Below are 19,319 nucleotides of genomic sequence, written 5' to 3'. Positions count from 1 at the left end.
AATATCCCATTTTCTCTCATATTCAGGGTACACTAAAGCTTACGCGCTTCTCAGAACCAGTAATGTATATTTTGTAACGTTTGATGTCTTCATGTCAACTCCTTTCAATCACAATAAATCAGTATTGCCATTTCTTAAATCATTAGCACCAGTTCATCATCACCACTGTTAACATAGCTTCATGAGAGCGTAATATGTAAACACAAGTCACCGCTCCAAGCACTCCGTTTTCCCTTATATGTTTTCAGCCTCCCGTTCTCTTTCTACTGCACAGATTTTTCGTCTTTCATCTCTTCTTCCTCATTTTTTTTATACATACACATTCTGTGCACGCTTTTCGACACATACGTTACACGTCTTTTCTATACATCATATTACTCCTTTCTTCACACAGACATACACACACACATTCACTCTCTTTGTCCATATCTTTATGTAAATCATTTTTTATGTTCAGTATTTCTTGTATATATGTTCATGTATTTGTTAAATAAAGGACACCGAGTCACGACTGGGCCACGGTCGGGGTCGGACGTGGTCGCTGCCACGCTCCCTCTGACCTACCCTAAATACCACGTGTGTCGTTCCCGCCTCGTTCAATCGTCATGGCATTCAACAGTGACCAAGTGCTAGTGCTGAACAACGGTTCAGGGAAGAGGGCAAGAGCATCCTCTTCTTCAGCATCCCTAAAGTGCTCCACGCCCAAGAAAGCGGCCCGTAACCTGCTGGAGGACAGCAGCAGTGATGAGCGCTCACCGAAGCGAGCCACCCGCAGCCTCCAGCCTTCATGGCAGGAGGACAACGCTACCGAAGCGGACTGGGCCCCACTCGACCTCTCCGTTTTCAGCGACGTGGTGCAGCAGCAGCAGCAGGACGGCGGTGAGGAGCAAGGATGGACTACCGTCACGACCAGCCGAGCTCGCCGCCACCAGCCCCCGAGGCCCAAGTTCAAGCTGGGCAGCCTGGGCGAATACGAGAACTCTTACCGAGCCATCTCTGCCCTCGAGAGGGAGTATCCGACCCTTCGGATACAGGTAAGGGTTAATCTCAAGGGTGAGCACGTGGTCACGCCCAAGGACGAGGATTCCACGGCACTCCTGCGCCGCATCGCGGAGGAAGGAAACAGGGTGCTCCTCCTCGACCCAAGCGAAAAGAGGCACAAGGTGGTGCTGGAGCGCTACCCGCTCGACCTGCCTCTCGAGGCGGTAGAGGCTCACCCTCAGGTGACCTCCGCCCAGCGTCTGACCTCCAGGAGGGACAAGTTGCCCACGAGACAGGTGCTACTTGTGTGTGTGGGGCCGCCGCCCGCCAAGTTGGATCTCGGCTGCTGGGGCAGATACTCCCTGCGCCCCTACCAAGGTGAGCCTGTAAGATGTTACAGGTGCCAACGGTACAACCACCTGCAGGCGCGGTGCGAACATGCCGCCAGGTGCGGCGTGTGCAGCCTGCCCCACCCGACGGAGGAGTGCATCGCCCGCCATAAGGCCAACGAGGCAACCACCGCCAGGTGCCCAAACTGTGGGAAAAACCACCACGCGTGGAACCCCCAGTGCCCTGAGAGGCTCCGTAGGATGCCTCGTTCACGCCAGCAGCAACAACAGCAGTCTCAGGCGCCACCAAGGCGGCAACGTCGACGTCGCCATACAGCGTCGCATGGGCAGCCCCGGCAACAGATCGCTCAGCCCCAGCAGCAACAGCATCCACCACGTGGCCAGCCAGGAAGGTCAGCGCGAGATCCCGTTGCACCCGCCCCACCTCCAGTCAGGTCAGCTTGGGTCCCGCGGCAGGCCCCCTCAGCCACCCCCCCACCCCCGTCCCAGCCAGCGGCAAGACCGGAAGAGATTAACCGGCAACCCCCTCACCGCCGACCCGAGGTACAGCCTCCAGCCATAGGCACGGAGAGCCGCACCCCCTCCGCCCACCCCTCCACTCGCTCAGGTAGCACCCCTACCAAGCATGCTCGAGCCAAGCCCCACCACCCGAGCAGCGGCACACAAGGGAGAGACCCTCCCGGCGACGCCCCCGCCCGTGCGGCGACAGGCCCAGCACCGACAACGGTGAGGAGGAGAGCCATGGTCCCGAGCGATCCTCTCCACGGGGTGCCCGCCTGTCTCAGCGAAGAAACCCGCGCGGTGGTCAACTGCCTCGTGGCGCGGATGGTGCAGTTGATGGCGGAGCTGCTTGCCAGCCCTGATCACGTCCCCGCTAGGCGGGACGATCTGGACGCGCTTCTCCGCCAGGAGACGGCCACGGCCATCTCTGAGTGCGGCCTCCTGCCACCACCGCTGAACTCGAGGGACCCACGTCTGTGCCCCTCCCTCCAACCACCAGACCTTCACCACCAACATGGAGAGGAGATATGCTGAGGGCGCCACCCACGCGGACCAGCCTGCAGGGCCCCCCAGGCTCAGAGTCCTGCAATGGAACGTGCAGGGCCTGCGACCCAAGAAACATCAAGTCCTACAGGCCGTCTTCGAGGAGCACCTTGACGTTGTGCTCCTCCAGGAAACACTGACGCCCGCCGACTTTGAATGGAGGGTGGCGGGCTACACCCTTCACTCGCTCCCCACAGCGGAGGGCACCCGAGGCTGTGCAGCGCTGGTGAGGAGCACAATCCCTCACCGTAGGGTTGCAGCCCCAGTCAACTGCGGGGACGGTGTGGAGGTCCTGGCGCTGGAGCTGCAGGTGGGAAGTCTCCCGCTCCTGGTATACAACGTATACAGGAGCCAGCGACACCAGCTGGAGGCAGGAGAGCTTCTCACCCTCGCCTCCCACTCCAGTCTCTTGGTTGCGGGCGACCTCAACGCCCACCACCCCATGCTACAGTCACTGTCCCCAGCCAACGAAACGGGCCGCCACCTGGCCGTGCTGCTCGAGGAAATCCCTCACGTGTGCCTTCTCAACACAGGGGAGGCCACCCACACCCGGGGAGGAAGGCTTGACCTCACGTTGGTCTCGAGTGACCTGGCGGCAGGCGCTACGTGGCAGGTGCACCCGACCCTCACCAGCGACCACTTTGCCACCCTCACCACCCTCCCAGTAGCCCCGCCGGTCCCACCCCGCCCGCCCCCACGCTGGAACATAAGGAGAGCGGACTGGACCAAGTTTCAGGCCTCTCTTGACGAGTGGTGGGCCGCCTATCAGCCGCCCGCCGACCTACATCAGCAGGAGAGGGACCTGACGACGGCCATCCAGACCGCAGCCGCCGCAGCCATCCCCAGGTGCACCCCGAGCCGCCGCCACCGGACAAACTGGTGGTACTACAACGAAGAGGTGCGCGAGCACAACCACCGTGTCAACCAGCACAGAAAACTGTACAAAAGGCGCCCCAACCCCAACAACCTAAGACTCCTACAGGATGTGGTGGCCCGCGCACGGCAGGTATCCCTGAGGGCCAGAGAGGCTAAGTGGCTGGAGTGGTGCGCCACTTTTAGCCACCACACGTCTCTAGGCCAGCTGTGGAGGAGCGTGAGGACAGCCTCCGGCGCTGCCCCGCCCCGCCCGCCCGCCCACCCGCACCCGCAGCAGGAGGCAGAGAGGCTTGCCACCATGTTCACCACGCGGAGCTCCAGTGACCAGCTTCCTCCCCAGACACAACGCATCCAGCAGCAGCTCCGACCACACCGCGACGAGGCTGTCAGGGAGGCGATGGAGGAAGCCGACGTGACTGACCAGCCCTTCTCCCTTCAAGAGCTGGAGCGGGCTAGGAGGAGAGGCCGCGACACGGCAGCGGGGGCGGACGGCGTGCCATACTCCATGTTGGCGCACGCTGGGCCGGCTGGGGACGCCGCGCTGTTGGCCACCATCAACTCCTCATGGATGGCGGGCTGTCTGCCGCCCGCGTGGAAGGAAGCCGACATTCAGCCGATTCCAAAGCCGAGGGAGCCCACCAAGATCAGACCCATCTCTCTCCTCAGCTGCACGGCCAAAACGGCTGAGAGGATGGTGCTCGCGCGGCTACAGTGGCGCGTGGGGCCCTCTCACCCACATGTGTTCGGCTACACCCGCGGAGTGAGCACGGCAGACAGCATCCTCGCCCTGCTGACCCAAATTGACCACCGCCCCGCCGTCATCGTCTTCATCGACCTCGAGAAGGCGTTCGAGCTAGCCAGCCCTCACGCCATCCTCGACGCACTCGTGCGGAAAGGGGTGCGAGGAAGGCTGCTGGCCTGGCTCCGCGACTACCTGCAGCGCCGCCGCGCCAGGGTTAGGTTCCAGGGCCTGAGGTCGACCTTCAAGGTACTTGAGAACGGGACGCCCCAGGGCGGCATCCTCAGCCCTCTACTGTTCAACCTGCTGATGGAACAGCTAGTGGCACTGCCTTTCCACGCTGGCACCGTCCTGCTGAGCTACGCCGATGACCTCGCCCTCGTGGTCACCGGAAGGGGCAACAAGCTCAGGAGGACGCAGCAGGCACTCGATCTCATCAGCGGGAAATGCCAGGACCTGGGGCTCAAGATCTCGGCAGAGAAGTCCCGGGCCATGATGGTGAAGGCGGCAGACCCAACCTGGCAGCTCCGCGTCCAGGGAGTTGAGCTGGCATGGACCAACTCCTACCAGTACCTCGGTGTGTGGGTGGACAAGCGGCTGTCCTTCACAGCCCACGCCGCCTACCTGAGGGAGAGGACGCAGTCTAGGCTGAACGTGATGCGGGCCATGACGCGAATCAGCGCGGGCGCCACTTTTTCCGTCCTGCGCCAGTACTACGTGCACGCTGTTCGCTCGCTGGTGGATTACAGCGCCCCCGTCCTCATAGCACTCTCTCCAAACCAGCAGGAGCGGATCGAGGTGCTACAAAACACCGCAATGAGGACCATGCTGGGGGCACCGAGGTGGTCCAGCGCATGCGTCATGCAGAGCGAGACCAGACTGGTACCCCTCACCACCAGGGTACAGCAGATCACGGCCTGCCGCGTAGCGAGGGTGCTGCAGCGTGACGCGGAGGGAGTGACACAGAGGAGACTAAGGCTGGCGGGGACGCAGGGTGCCGAATCTCTCCGCCGCAACCCGTGGCTGCTGCAGTGCACGCTGGCTACCCACAACCTGGCTCGCATGGAGAACTGGCCACAGGCGGACCTCCCTGCCCCCACCTTCCGCGCCCCACCCCCGTGGGAGCCACCCGCGGCAGAGTTCTCCGCCACACAGCTGCCCGCCAGCAAGGCGCTCTGCGCCGTGGAGGAGATGCGGCAGCACGCCTTCATGGCCATGGCGCAGGTCACCGAGCCAGACAGTGTTGTGTACTACACCGACGGCTCGGCTGACCCTGACAGCGGAAGGACGGGCGCTGCTGCCATCACCAGAGGGGCCGAGGTGTGTGAGAGGACTCCCGACCACTGCTCCACCCTGCAGACAGAACTGGTGGCCATCCTGCTGGCCCTGGAGCACGCTCAACACCGGCGGGAGCGCACCGTGGTGCTCCACACCGACTCCAGAACGGGGCTACAGGCTCTACAACAGCCGTATCCCAGCGACAACGTGGGCCTCGTCACCGCCATCCTGGGTAGCCTCCAGAGCCTCGCCGCGCAGGGGCGGCGGGTGAGGCTCAACTGGATACCCAGCCACGTGGGAGTACGAGGCAACGAGGCTGCTGACGCAGCCGCCAAGAGAGCTGCTAGTGGCCCCCAGGTGACAAGGCATGTGCCGCCCAGCCTGAGCCAAGTGAGGGCGCGAGCCAGGCTCGCCGCAACCAAGCGCGCCCGCCACACGCACCGGCAGCTGGAAACAAGGAAGAGACAGGCAGCTTGGTACGCCTCCGCCACTGGCTACCAGTCGTTGGACGCCTCCCAGCAGCAGCCCAGAGCAGACGGCGTGTTGCTGCAACGCGTAAGGCTGGGCTACTGCACCAGGGAACAGCTGTACGACGACTTTCGGGGGCAGGAGTGCGACCACTGCGGGAGGCACAGCCGCCACCCGCTAGTGCACTACCTACTGTCCTGTCCGGCCACCGCCGCCCTCAGACCAACGCCGCCACCACCGGCCCATCCTGTAGGCGGTGATCTCCTCAGCAGCCGCGAGGCCAGGGCTGCCCTCATCGTCCGCCACACGCCCACAGACCTGATGCTGCGAGTTCTCAGGGCAGCGCCCCCGCCCCGCTGAACAGGTCGCAGCTCCTTTCCTGACCGCGCCACCGCACCGCCCACCACCGGGACCCAAGACTCCCCCACCTGCGGGCTGGTGCCCGCTTTGTGTATTATGTACATTCATGTATATTTTTTCCTTTGTGCAATATGTATATATGTATATGTTGACATAATACTCAATAAACCTTTAATAAATAAATTAAATAAAGGAGAGAGAGTTTAACCAGTCTAACAAGTGGCTATAAATACAACCTTAGCTGGTGAACAAAAAGAGTTAAGAGATTAAAGGACTTGCAACTGCTGACGGTTACCTGTCGGTTTTCTCTTCTCTATCTCTGGCGAGTTAAGAGATTAAAGGACTTGCAACTGCTGACGGTTACCTTTCGGTTTTCTCTTCTCATATTCCTGGCGGCTTCCACCTAGATCACTAGAAATGGTGACTCGGAGTTAGACCGTAGTGGCCAGCTCCACCAATGCTGTGTCCCAGGTTCTTTAGCACTATAGCGTCGCCACAGCTATAGGTACCTAGCCCAGGTCAGCCCCCGCCTGACACGGACCACCACGGCCAAACCGCCACCCAGCCTGGCCCAGCCGTGACCCACCGACGCCACCCAGCCCGGCCAGCCGCCACGTGACACACACACACCGTCACCCAGCCCGGCAGCCGTGGTCACCGCCGCTGCCTCACCAGCCACCCTCTCTCGCAGCTGTGACTCACCACGCCTCGCCAGCCACCCAGGCCACTGAGGCCACGCTCACCTGCCGCCTCACCACCGCCACCAGGTCACTCCCTCTCCTGCTGCCGTGACCCACCGCGCCAACTCCACCTGCTGCCTGGTCACCTGCCACCCTTGCTACACCTGCTGCCCAGCCTCCATCACCACCACAGCAGCAGCAACACCTCTCCGGCTCACCACGCACGGTCACCGCCACCCGGCCGTGATCCTACTGGCCCTGATTTCGCTTCTCTACAACAGGGCGGCGCCCCCTGCACCGGTACTCCCGTCTTCCGCTCGACAACAGGGCGGCGTTCCCTGCAACGTTCCCCCACCAAAGTGTTAGTGCTCCCGACCGTCCCTCCCCTCTCCCCCGTCGTCCACCCTCCCCCTGTGTGTGTTAACCCCTGCCCCTAGAAAACTCCCTAGTGTGCATCAGCGTGTACCAACCCCCGTGTGCCAGACACCAACACCTACACATACACACACACACACACAGACTACACACTTCGTTCACGGCAGTGCGTTCCAAGCCGTAAGTGCGAGTGCGGTAAAGTACGTGCCTAGGACCATCACTGCACAGTGGCGCCCAGCAGGCGTCCCTTGCCACCTCTCACTGGCACCTGGCGCCGGAGGAGCCCGCGCCTCGCCGACAGGCGTCACTACACCCTGCTCCACGACTCGCATAACAAGCCACCAGGCCCCATCGCACGCCAGCAACAAGACACGGCCATGGCTCCACCGGACACCGCCTCCCCAGCTCCCCCCTTCAGGGCTCCAGCCTTCAACAGCCACGACCCCAACATGTGGTTTACCATCTTGGAGCTGAACTTCAAGGCAAACAACATCACTGAGGCCTTGAAACAGTTCACTCACGCCTGCACTCTCCTGCCACCCGAGGTCCTCTTGCAAGTCTCGGACGCCATCGCGAAAGCCCCCTCTCCGGACAATCCCTACGACGACCTCAAGCAAGCCGTCCTCAAACGCCTTGCGTCGTCGGTGTCGACACGCTTGCAAGAGCTACTAAAGAAGGAGGAGCTGGGGAATGAAAAGCCATCAGACCTGCTTAGGCGGATGAAGAGGTTGTTGGGCGATCAGCCCAACACAATGGACAAGACCATGTTCGCCCACCTCTTTTATCAGCGACTTCCTCCAGCACTACAGAGCAGCTTATTCAGCGTGAAAGATAAGCTCGACCTAGCAGACCTCGCGCAGCTGGCTGACGACTATATGTCGACAGTTCCGTCGGCAACGCCACCGTCTTCAGTCGCCACTGTCACTAACACAGCAGACGTCCAGCAACTCACCCACATTGTGTCGCAGCTGGCCCTGCAGGTCAGCGCGATGCAGGAACAACTAAATACCCGCCTGCGTCGCCGCCCACCGTCACCTCGACGCCCTCGCTACCGCTCTCGGTCGCGTAGCACTACACGCACCCCGGGCGTCTGCTACTACCACAGCAGGTTCGGTAGCGAGGCCATTAAGTGCACCCAACCCTGCACTTACAACACCACCCCGGCGTCAAACTAAACGGGCGGACGTTCACGGCGCGTACGATCCGCCAGCCCAAGTCACAGCTACTTCACGTCTACGACCGACGCACCGGAATTAAGTTCCTCGTCGACACCGGCGCTGAGGTCAGTGTCCTGCCTGCCACAGACAGCCAGAAGAGGTTGCCTGTAACCACGCACCTCTATGCAGCCAACGCCTCGAAAATCCCTGTGTACGCGCGGCAGACACTACACCTCGAACTCAACCTCCGCCGCTCCTTCGACTGGACCTTTTACGTGGCAGCTGTGACCCAACCCATCCTAGGCGCCGATTTCCTACGCCACCACGACCTCTTAGTCGACTTGAAGCACGGCACGCTGCTGGATCGTCTCACTTCCCTGCGGACCCGTGGCCGAACGGCACCTGGCGAGAGCACCGGAATCTCCGCAGTCTGCCGAGATAACCCCTTCGCCGCCATCCTCAAGGGTTTCCCAACACTAACACAGCCATACTCAGCCACGCAGCCAGTGAAACATCACGTCCTGCACTACATAGAGACCACCGGACCACCTGTTTTCGCCAAGGCTCGTCGCTTAGCACCAGAACGCTACAAACAGGTCAGGGCCGAGTTTGAGTCTCTGATGCAGCAAGGCATCATCCGCCCAAGCTCCAGCAACTGGTCGTCTGCGCTTCACGTCGTCCCCAAGAAAAACGGTGACATACGCCCTTGCGGGGACTACAGAGCCCTAAACTCCCGCACCGAGATGGACAGGTATCCAGTGCCTAACATTCAGGAGTTTTCCTCACAACTGCACGGCTCTACAATTTTCTCCAGGATCGACCTCGTAAAGGCCTTCCATCAGATCCCCATCAACCCCGAGGACATCCCGAAGACGGCCATAATCACGCCCTTCGGACTATATGAATACACTAGGATGCCCTTCGGTCTCAAGAACGCTGCTCAAACATTCCAGCGCTTCATGGACGAAGTTTTGCGAGGACTGCAGTTCTGCTTCACTTACGTCGACGACATTCTAGTTGCCAGCCCAGACGACGCTGCTCATCGCCAACACCTCGAGCAAGTCTTCACTCGTCTGAAGGACTACGGCATCCAGGTCAACGCCGACAAGTCCGTGTTCGGCGTGCCTTCAGTCGACTTCCTCAGCCACACTGTGTCCTCCTCAGGCTTCACCCCAACTGCAAGTCGCTGTACTGCCATCCAGAACTTCCCGAAACCAACAACTCAGCGCCAGTTGAAGCAGTTCCTCGGGATGCTGAACTATTACAACAGGTTCATTCCCCGATGCGCGCTCCTCCTCCAGCCTCTCTACGCCTTAGTGAAGCCAGCCAAACGAGGCCAGTCCGTCACCCTTGCCTGGACGCCCGCAGCTGAGGACGCTTTCCTTGCTGCCCGGAAGGCGCTCACATCCACAGCGCTCAGTTTCCCTGCCCCAGACGCCCCTACTTCCATCGCCACGGACGCCTCAGACACCGGAGTTGGAGCAGTGCTACAGCAACACATCGACGGTGCCTGGAAACCCGTCGCCTTCTTCTCCAAGAAACTCAACACTGCCGAGAAGAAGTACAGCGCCTTCGACAAAGAGCTCCTCGCCATCTACAAGGCATTGAAGCACTTCCAGTACTTTGTCGAAGGACGTCAGTTTCATATCTACACTGACCACAAGCCGCTGACGAGCACCTTCATCAAGAACAAGTCATCCTACTCACCACGTCAACTGCGCCACGTAGACTTCATCTCTCAGTTCACCACGGACCTCCGTTACGTGAAAGGTGAAGATAACGCCCCAGCCGATGCCCTGTCACGCAACATCTGTGCCACATCTACCTCTCTCATCGATTACGCCGCCATTGCTGCCGATCAGGCCGACGACGCCGAGCTGCAGCAACTAAAAGAAAACACCGCACTACAGATGAAGAGAGTACAGCTACCAGGCACTCAAGTGCACATCTACGCTGACGTCTCGACCAACACCGTCAGACCATACCTGCCTCAACGGCACAGGTATCCACTCTTCCGTCAGCTGCACGACCTCTCACATCCTGGCATCAGAGCTTCACAACACATGATGACGTCCCGATTCATCTGGACCGCCATCAACAAGGACGTGAGAGACTGGACACGTAGGTGCACCACCTGTCAGGCCTCCAAGGTGACGCGACACACACGCTCCCCTACAGCCACCTTCACGCCAGTCTCCACACGCTTCGAACACGTCCATATCGACCTCGTTGGCCCTCTTCCTCACTCCGACGGCTACCGCTACATCCTCACCTGTGTCGACCGCTTCACTCGCTGGCCAGAAGCTGCACCACTGACTGACATCTCCACTGACACCGTTGCACGTGCCTTTATCAGCACGTGGATCTCACGCTTCGGTGTTCCTGTCAGCCTCACTTCTGACCGCGGCGGCCAGTTTGAGTCCAGTGTCTGGAACAAACTGATGACACTACTCGGCATTCGACGGTACAGGACTGCCAGCTACCATCCTCAGGCCAACGCTACAGTGGAACGTTTCCACCGCCAGCTGAAGTCGTCACTGATGGCTTCCAGCGACCAACGCGAGAAGTGGAACGCCACCTTACCCCTCGTCCTCCTCGGCATCCGGACGTCCCTCAAGCAGGACCTTCACCACTCCTCTGCCGAGCTCGTATACGGCACCACTCTTCGACTCCCTGGCGAGCTCCTTACCAGCTCACCCGACGCCGGCCCCTGCAGCGTCCAAGACTTCGCCAGCAGTCTTAAGGAGTCGATGAGAAGCCTACAGCCGGTGCAACCTCGCACGCACCCCGCCAAGACCTTCGTCAGCCAGGACCTCGAAGACTGCACACACGTCTTCGTCAGGGTTGACGCTGTCCGTAAACCACTACAGCGCCCCTACGAAGGCCCCTTCGAGGTCCTCCGCAGGACGAGGAAAAACATCACCATCAACAGAAACGGCTCTTCCGACGTCATAGCCATAGACCGAGTCAAGCCCGCCTACATCCTGCACACCCCGACGGCACCTCACGACCCAACATCGCCGGCCACGCCTATAGCACCACGCGCCACAGCTAAGCAGCACGTATCGTTCGTCGTGCCTCCTCACTCGGGGGAAGTTATGTAGCAAATAATGTAGTCAGCCATAGAAATATCCCATTTTCTCTCATATTCAGGGTACACTAAAGCTTACGCGCTTCTCAGAACCAGTAATGTATATTTTGTAACGTTTGATGTCTTCATGTCAACTCCTTTCAATCACAATAAATCAGTATTGCCATTTCTTAAATCATTAGCACCAGTTCATCATCACCACTGTTAACATAGCTTCATGAGAGCGTAATATGTAAACACAAGTCACCGCTCCAAGCACTCCGTTTTCTCTTATATGTTTTCAGCCTCCCGTTCTCTTTCTACTGCACAGATTTTTCGTCTTTCATCTCTTCTTCCTCATTTTTTTTATACATACACATTCTGTGCACGCTTTTCGACACATACGTTACACGTCTTTTCTATACATCATATTACTCCTTTCTTCACACAGACATACACACACACATTCACTCTCTTTGTCCATATGTATATATGTATATGTTGACATAATACTCAATAAACCTTTAATAATTAAAAAAATTAAATAAAGGACAGTCACGACTGGGCCACGGTCGGGGTCGGACGTGGTCGCTGCCACGCTCCCTCTGACCTACCCTAAATACCACGTGTGTCGTTCCCGCCTCGTTCAATCGTCATGGCATTCAACAGTGACCAAGTGCTGGTGCTGAACAACGGTTCAGGGAAGAGGGCAAGAGCATCCTCTTCTTCAGCATCCCTAAAGTGCTCCACGCCCAAGAAAGCGGCCCGTAACCTGCTGGAGGACAGCAGCAGTGATGAGCGCTCACCGAAGCGAGCCACCCGCAGCCTCCAGCCTTCATGGCAGGAGGACAACGCTACCGAAGCGGACTGGGCCCCACTCGACCTCTCCGTTTTCAGCGACGTGGTGCAGCAGCAGCAGCAGGACGGCGGTGAGGAGCAAGGATGGACTACCGTCACGACCAGCCGAGCTCGCCGCCACCAGCCCCCGAGGCCCAAGTTCAAGCTGGGCAGCCTGGGCGAATACGAGAACTCTTACCGAGCCATCTCTGCCCTCGAGAGGGAGTATCCGACCCTTCGGATACAGGTAAGGGTTAATCTCAAGGGTGAGCACGTGGTCACGCCCAAGGACGAGGATTCCACGGCACTCCTGCGCCGCATCGCGGAGGAAGGAAACAGGGTGCTCCTCCTCGACCCAAGCGAAAAGAGGCACAAGGTGGTGCTGGAGCGCTACCCGCTCGACCTGCCTCTCGAGGCGGTAGAGGCTCACCCTCAGGTGACCTCCGCCCAGCGTCTGACCTCCAGGAGGGACAAGTTGCCCAAGAGACAGGTGCTACTTGTGTGTGTGGGGCCGCCGCCCGCCAAGTTGGATCTCGGCTGCTGGGGCAGATACTCCCTGCGCCCCTACCAAGGTGAGCCTGTAAGATGTTACAGGTGCCAACGGTACAACCACCTGCAGGCGCGGTGCGAACATGCCGCCAGGTGCGGCGTGTGCAGCCTGCCCCACCCGACGGAGGAGTGCATCGCCCGCCATAAGGCCAACGAGGCAACCACCGCCAGGTGCCCAAACTGTGGGAAAAACCACCACGCGTGGAACCCCCAGTGCCCTGAGAGGCTCCGTAGGATGCCTCGTTCACGCCAGCAGCAACAACAGCAGTCTCAGGCGCCACCAAGGCGGCAACGTCGACGTCGCCATAAAGCGTCGCATGGGCAGCCCCGGCAACAGATCGCTCAGCCCCAGCAGCAACAGCATCCACCACGTGGCCAGCCAGGAAGGTCAGCGCGAGATCCCGTTGCACCCGCCCCACCTCCAGTCAGGTCAGCTTGGGTCCCGCGGCAGGCCCCCTCAGCCACCCCCCCACCCCCGTCCCAGCCAGCGGCAAGACCGGAAGAGATTAACCGGCAACCCCCTCACCGCCGACCCGAGGTACAGCCTCCAGCCATAGGCACGGAGAGCCGCACCCCCTCCGCCCACCCCTCCACTCGCTCAGGTAGCACCCCTACCAAGCATGCTCGAGCCAAGCCCCACCACCCGAGCAGCGGCACACAAGGGAGAGACCCTCCCGGCGACGCCCCCGCCCGTGCGGCGACAGGCCCAGCACCGACAACGGTGAGGAGGAGAGCCATGGTCCCGAGCGATCCTCTCCACGGGGTGCCCGCCTGTCTCAGCGAAGAAACCCGCGCGGTGGTCAACTGCCTCGTGGCGCGGATGGTGCAGTTGATGGCGGAGCTGCTTGCCAGCCCTGATCACGTCCCCGCTAGGCGGGACGATCTGGACGCGCTTCTCCGCCAGGAGACGGCCACGGCCATCTCTGAGTGCGGCCTCCTGCCACCACCGCTGAACTCGAGGGACCCACGTCTGTGCCCCTCCCTCCAACCACCAGACCTTCACCACCAACATGGAGAGGAGATATGCTGAGGGCGCCACCCACGCGGACCAGCCTGCAGGGCCCCCCAGGCTCAGAGTCCTGCAATGGAACGTGCAGGGCCTGCGACCCAAGAAACATCAAGTCCTACAGGCCGTCTTCGAGGAGCACCTTGACGTTGTGCTCCTCCAGGAAACACTGACGCCCGCCGACTTTGAATGGAGGGTGGCGGGCTACACCCTTCACTCGCTCCCCACAGCGGAGGGCACCCGAGGCTGTGCAGCGCTGGTGAGGAGCACAATCCCTCACCGTAGGGTTGCAGCCCCAGTCAACTGCGGGGACGGTGTGGAGGTCCTGGCGCTGGAGCTGCAGGTGGGAAGTCTCCCGCTCCTGGTATACAACGTATACAGGAGCCAGCGACACCAGCTGGAGGCAGGAGAGCTTCTCACCCTCGCCTCCCACTCCAGTCTCTTGGTTGCGGGCGACCTCAACGCCCACCACCCCATGCTACAGTCACCGTCCCCAGCCAACGAAACGGGCCGCCACCTGGCCGTGCTGCTCGAGGAAATCCCTCACGTGTGCCTTCTCAACACAGGGGAGGCCACCCACACCCGGGGAGGAAGGCTTGACCTCACGTTGGTCTCGAGTGACCTGGCGGCAGGCGCTACGTGGCAGGTGCACCCGACCCTCACCAGCGACCACTTTGCCACCCTCACCACCCTCCCAGTGGCCCCGCCGGTCCCACCCCGCCCGCCCCCACGCTGGAACATAAGGAGAGCGGACTGGACCAAGTTTCAGGCCTCTCTTGACGAGTGGTGGGCCGCCTATCAGCCGCCCGCCGACCTACATCAGCAGGAGAGGGACCTGACGACGGCCATCCAGACCGCAGCCGCCGCAGCCATCCCCAGGTGCACCCCGAGCCGCCGCCACCGGACAGACTGGTGGTACTACAACGAAGAGGTGCGCGAGCACAACCACCGTGTCAACCAGCACAGAAAACTGTACAAAAGGCGCCCCAACCCCAACAACCTAAGACTCCTACAGGATGTGGTGGCCCGCGCACGGCAGGTATCCCTGAGGGCCAGAGAGGCTAAGTGGCTGGAGTGGTGCGCCACTTTTAGCCACCACACGTCTCTAGGCCAGCTGTGGAGGAGCGTGAGGACAGCCTCCGGCGCTGCCCCGCCCCGCCCGCCCGCCCACCCGCACCCGCAGCAGGAGGCAGAGAGGCTTGCCACCATGTTCACCACGCGGAGCTCCAGTGACCAGCTTCCTCCCCAGACACAACGCATCCAGCAGCAGCTCCGACCACACCGCGACGAGGCTGTCAGGGAGGCGATGGAGGAAGCCGACGTGACTGACCAGCCCTTCTCCCTTCAAGAGCTGGAGCGGGCTAGGAGGAGAGGCCGCGACACGGCAGCGGGGGCGGACGGCGTGCCATACTCCATGTTGGCGCACGCTGGGCCGGCTGGGGACGCCGCGCTGTTGGCCACCATCAACGCCTCATGGATGGCGGGCTGTCTGCCGCCCGCGTGGAAGGAAGCCGACATTCAGCCGATTCCAAAGCCGAGGGAGCCCACCAAGATCAGACCCATCTCTCTCCTCAGCTGCACGGCCAAAACGGCTGAGAGGATGGTGCTCGCGCGGCTACAGTGGCGCGTGGGGCCCTCTCACCCACATGTGTTCGGCTACACCCGCGGAGTGAGCACGGCAGACAGCATCCTCGCCCTGCTGACCCAAATTGACCACCGCCCCGCCGTCATCGTCTTCATCGACCTCGAGAAGGCGTTCGAGCTAGCCAGCCCTCACGCCATCCTCGACGCACTCGTGCGGAAAGGGGTGCGAGGAAGGCTGCTGGCCTGGCTCCGCGACTACCTGCAGCGCCGCCGCGCCAGGGTTAGGTTCCAGGGCCTGAGGTCGACCTTCAAGGTACTTGAGAACGGGACGCCCCAGGGCGGCATCCTCAGCCCTCTACTGTTCAACCTGCTGATGGAACAGCTAGTGGCACTGCCTTTCCACGCTGGCACCGTCCTGCTGAGCTACGCCGATGACCTCGCCCTCGTCGTCACCGGAAGGGGCAACAAGCTCAGGAGGACGCAGCAGGCACTCGACCTCATCAGCGGGAAATGCCAGGACCTGGGGCTCAAGATCTCGGCAGAGAAGTCCCGGGCCATGATGGTGAAGGCGGCAGACCCAACCTGGCAGCTCCGCGTCCAGGGAGTTGAGCTGGCATGGACCAACTCCTACCAGTACCTCGGTGTGTGGGTGGACAAGCGGCTGTCCTTCACAGCCCACGCCGCCTACCTGAGGGAGAGGACGCAGTCTAGGCTGAACGTGATGCGGGCCATGACGCGAATCAGCGCGGGCGCCACTTTTTCCGTCCTGCGCCAGTACTACGTGCACGCTGTTCGCTCGCTGGTGGATTACAGCGCCCCCGTCCTCATAGCACTCTCTCCAAACCAGCAGGAGCGGATCGAGGTGCTACAAAACACCGCAATGAGGACCATGCTGGGGGCACCGAGGTGGTCCAGCGCATGCGTCATGCAGAGCGAGACCAGACTGGTACCCCTCACCACCAGGGTACAGCAGATCACGGCCTGCCGCGTAGCGAGGGTGCTGCAGCGTGACGCGGAGGGAGTGACACAGAGGAGACTAAGGCTGGCGGGGACGCAGGGTGCCGAATCTCTCCGCCGCAACCCGTGGCTGCTGCAGTGCACGCTGGCTACCCACAACCTGGCTCGCATGGAGAACTGGCCACAGGCGGACCTCCCTGCCCCCACCTTCCGCGCCCCACCCCCGTGGGAGCCACCCGCGGCAGAGTTCTCCGCCACACAGCTGCCCGCCAGCAAGGCGCTCTGCGCCGTGGAGGAGATGCGGCAGCACGCCTTCATGGCCATGGCGCAGGTCACCGAGCCAGACAGTGTTGTGTACTACACCGACGGCTCGGCTGACCCTGACAGCGGAAGGACGGGCGCTGCTGCCATCACCAGAGGGGCCGAGGTGTGTGAGAGGACTCCCGACCACTGCTCCACCCTGCAGACAGAACTGGTGGCCATCCTGCTGGCCCTGGAGCACGCTCAACACCGGCGGGAGCGCACCGTGGTGCTCCACACCGACTCCAGAACGGGGCTACAGGCTCTACAACAGCCGTATCCCAGCGACAACGTGGGCCTCGTCACCGCCATCCTGGGTAGCCTCCAGAGCCTCGCCGCGCAGGGGCGGCGGGTGAGGCTCAACTGGATACCCAGCCACGTGGGAGTACGAGGCAACGAGGCTGCTGACGCAGCCGCCAAGAGAGCTGCTAGTGGCCCCCAGGTGACAAGGCATGTGCCGCCCAGCCTGAGCCAAGTGAGGGCGCGAGCCAGGCTCGCCGCAACCAAGCGCGCCCGCCACACGCACCGGCAGCTGGAAACAAGGAAGAGACAGGCAGCTTGGTACGCCTCCGCCACTGGCTACCAGTCGTTGGACGCCTCCCAGCAGCAGCCCAGAGCAGACGGCGTGTTGCTGCAACGCGTAAGGCTGGGCTACTGCACCAGGGAACAGCTGTACGACGACTTTCGGGGGCAGGAGTGCGACCACTGCGGGAGGCACAGCCGCCACCCGCTAGTGCACTACCTACTGTCCTGTCCGGCCACCGCCGCCCTCAGACCAACGCCGCCACCACCGGCCCATCCTGTAGGCGGTGATCTCCTCAGCAGCCGCGAGGCCAGGGCTGCCCTCATCGTCCGCCACACGCCCACAGACCTGATGCTGCGAGTTCTCAGGGCAGCGCCCCCGCCCCGCTGAACAGGTCGCAGCTCCTTTCCTGACCGGCGAGCAGCACTCCTCGCCGCGCCACCGCACCGCCCACCACCGGGACCCAAGACTCCCCCACCTGCGGGTTGGTGCCCGCTTTGTGTATTATGTACATTCATGTATATTTTTTCCTTTGTGCAATATGTATATATGTATATGTTGACATAATACTCAATAAACCTTTAATAAAAAAAAAAAAATTAAATAAAGGAGAGAGAGTTTAACCAGTCTAACAAGTGGCTATAAATACAACCTTAGCTGGTGAACAAAAAGAGTTAAGAGATTAAAGGACTTGCAACTGCTGACGGTTACCTGTCGGTTTTCTCTTCTCTATCTCTGGCGAGTTAAGAGATTAAAGGACTTGCAACTGCTGACGGTTACCTGTCGGTTTTCTCTTCTCATATTCCTTGCGGCTTCCACCTAGATCACTAGAGAGGAATGAGGATTAGTAGGTCCAAACCTGAATATTTTACGACGGATACAAGGGGCGATCAACAGGCCACAATTAGACTGAATGGTGAAAAGTTGAAGAGAGTGAAAACATTTAAGTACTTGGGATCGATGGTAGACGAGACAGGGGAAATGGAAAAAGAAGTGAACTTTCGGATTCAGTGTGGCTGGAACAATTGGCGGCAAGTTTCGGGTGTGATATGCGATAGAAGGGTACCAGTAAGAGTGAAGGGCAAAGTCCACAAAGCAGTCGTTAGACCTGCTTTGATGTATGGGCTAGAAGCAGCACCTTTGAAGAAGATTGAAGAGAGGAAGATGGATGTAGCGGAGATGAATATGTTGAGATGGATGGTGGGAGTCAACAGAACAGACCGAATTAGGAATAAGTACATAAGAGGAACGGTGAAAGTAGTTGAAGTCTCCAAGAAGATCCAGGAGTCAAGGTTGAGGTGGTATGGACACTTGAGAAGAAGAGTTGGCGAAGACCACGTAGGAAGGGAGATCATGGAAATGGAGGTGGAGGGAGTTAGAAGAAGAGGACGGCCCAAAAGAAGATGGATTGACTGCATAAACGGAGATCTTGGGGAGAAGAATATAAATCCAGAGATGGCAAACAATAAAAATACGTGGAGAAGGCTCATTCACAACGGCGACCCCGAATAGGGAAAAGCTGGGAAGAAGAAGAAGAAGAAGAAGTGTAATATGTCAAAAATAGGTGTTAATTAACACGTACACACACCTAGGAACGCCAGGTCAGGCCAGGATTGCTATTAGGGCTGCAGCCAAAGGAGTGATGAGAGTGCTGCTGGCCAGTGTTGGTGTCTTCACTCCACGCAGCGGCTCAGTGGAGAGTTTGGCGTGTAACAAGAGTGAAGGTTAGTATAGTAAACATGCATGTGACAAGTCAGTAGAATAAACATGCATGTGGAAAAAAAAAAAAACTTGTATAAAATAAAGGTGCATTAGAGTGAAACGTTTCCCATCCCGCCACAAGTTCACTTCAGGCTGCAAAAATCGAAAAGCTCACGGCTCTGGCTATCGTTTTGTTAAAGCTCCGTGAAAACTCGATAGCGGCCAATACCGGAAGGGGAATCATCACCTTGTTGCGCCGCCGCCCGTGACACCACCACGAAAAGATACACAGTGCGACAGACAACACTCGTCTAACCTGGAATGATGCGGAGGGTGCGGCGAGGTGGTCAGCTGTGGCTGTGGCCGCCTTCAGCCCACCCGCCTGACTGCTCCTCTTTGTTACCGAGTCATGGGAAAGTAGAGGTGTTAAAACGCCTCGCACCTGCGCCTCCTAAATGCTTAATCCTTTCACTGTCGGATAATT

The 19,319-nt window shown here is 60.0% G+C and overlaps 2 protein-coding genes across 2 annotated transcripts; both read left to right on the top strand.

Annotated features, from left to right (window-relative positions):
• Window positions 1–12,033: 12,033 nt before the first annotated feature.
• Window positions 12,034–17,524, top strand: LOC135107389 (uncharacterized). The gene is made up of 2 exons (XM_064017200.1): window positions 12,034–13,691; window positions 13,786–17,524. The coding sequence occupies exons 1-2, from the start codon at window positions 12,034–12,036 to the stop codon at window positions 17,522–17,524; spliced, it is 5,397 nt and encodes a 1,798-aa protein (XP_063873270.1).
• Window positions 17,525–18,094: 570 nt separating this feature from the next.
• Window positions 18,095–18,646, top strand: LOC135107386 (uncharacterized). The gene has a single exon (XM_064017185.1). It carries the CDS (start codon window positions 18,095–18,097, stop codon window positions 18,644–18,646), a length of 552 nt encoding a protein of 183 aa, XP_063873255.1.
• The last annotated feature ends 673 nt before the right edge of the window (window positions 18,647–19,319 follow it).

Source organism: Scylla paramamosain, chromosome 2, assembly GCF_035594125.1.
Source record: "Scylla paramamosain isolate STU-SP2022 chromosome 2, ASM3559412v1, whole genome shotgun sequence".
Lineage (NCBI taxonomy): Eukaryota > Metazoa > Arthropoda > Malacostraca > Decapoda > Portunidae > Scylla > Scylla paramamosain.
This window is presented reverse-complemented; position numbering and strand designations above follow the sequence as displayed.

Bases quoted from the DNA above. Each gene is read 5' to 3' on its own strand.
- LOC135107389 (XM_064017200.1), top strand. From the start codon at position 12,034: ATGGCATTCAACAGTGACCAAGTGCTGGTGCTGAACAACGGTTCAGGG. The intron at 13,692-13,785 runs GTGCGGCCTCCT...CATGGAGAGGAG, and splicing joins ACGGCCACGGCCATCTCTGA to ATATGCTGAGGGCGCCACCC.
- LOC135107386 (XM_064017185.1), top strand. From the start codon at position 18,095: ATGGTAGACGAGACAGGGGAAATGGAAAAAGAAGTGAACTTTCGGATT.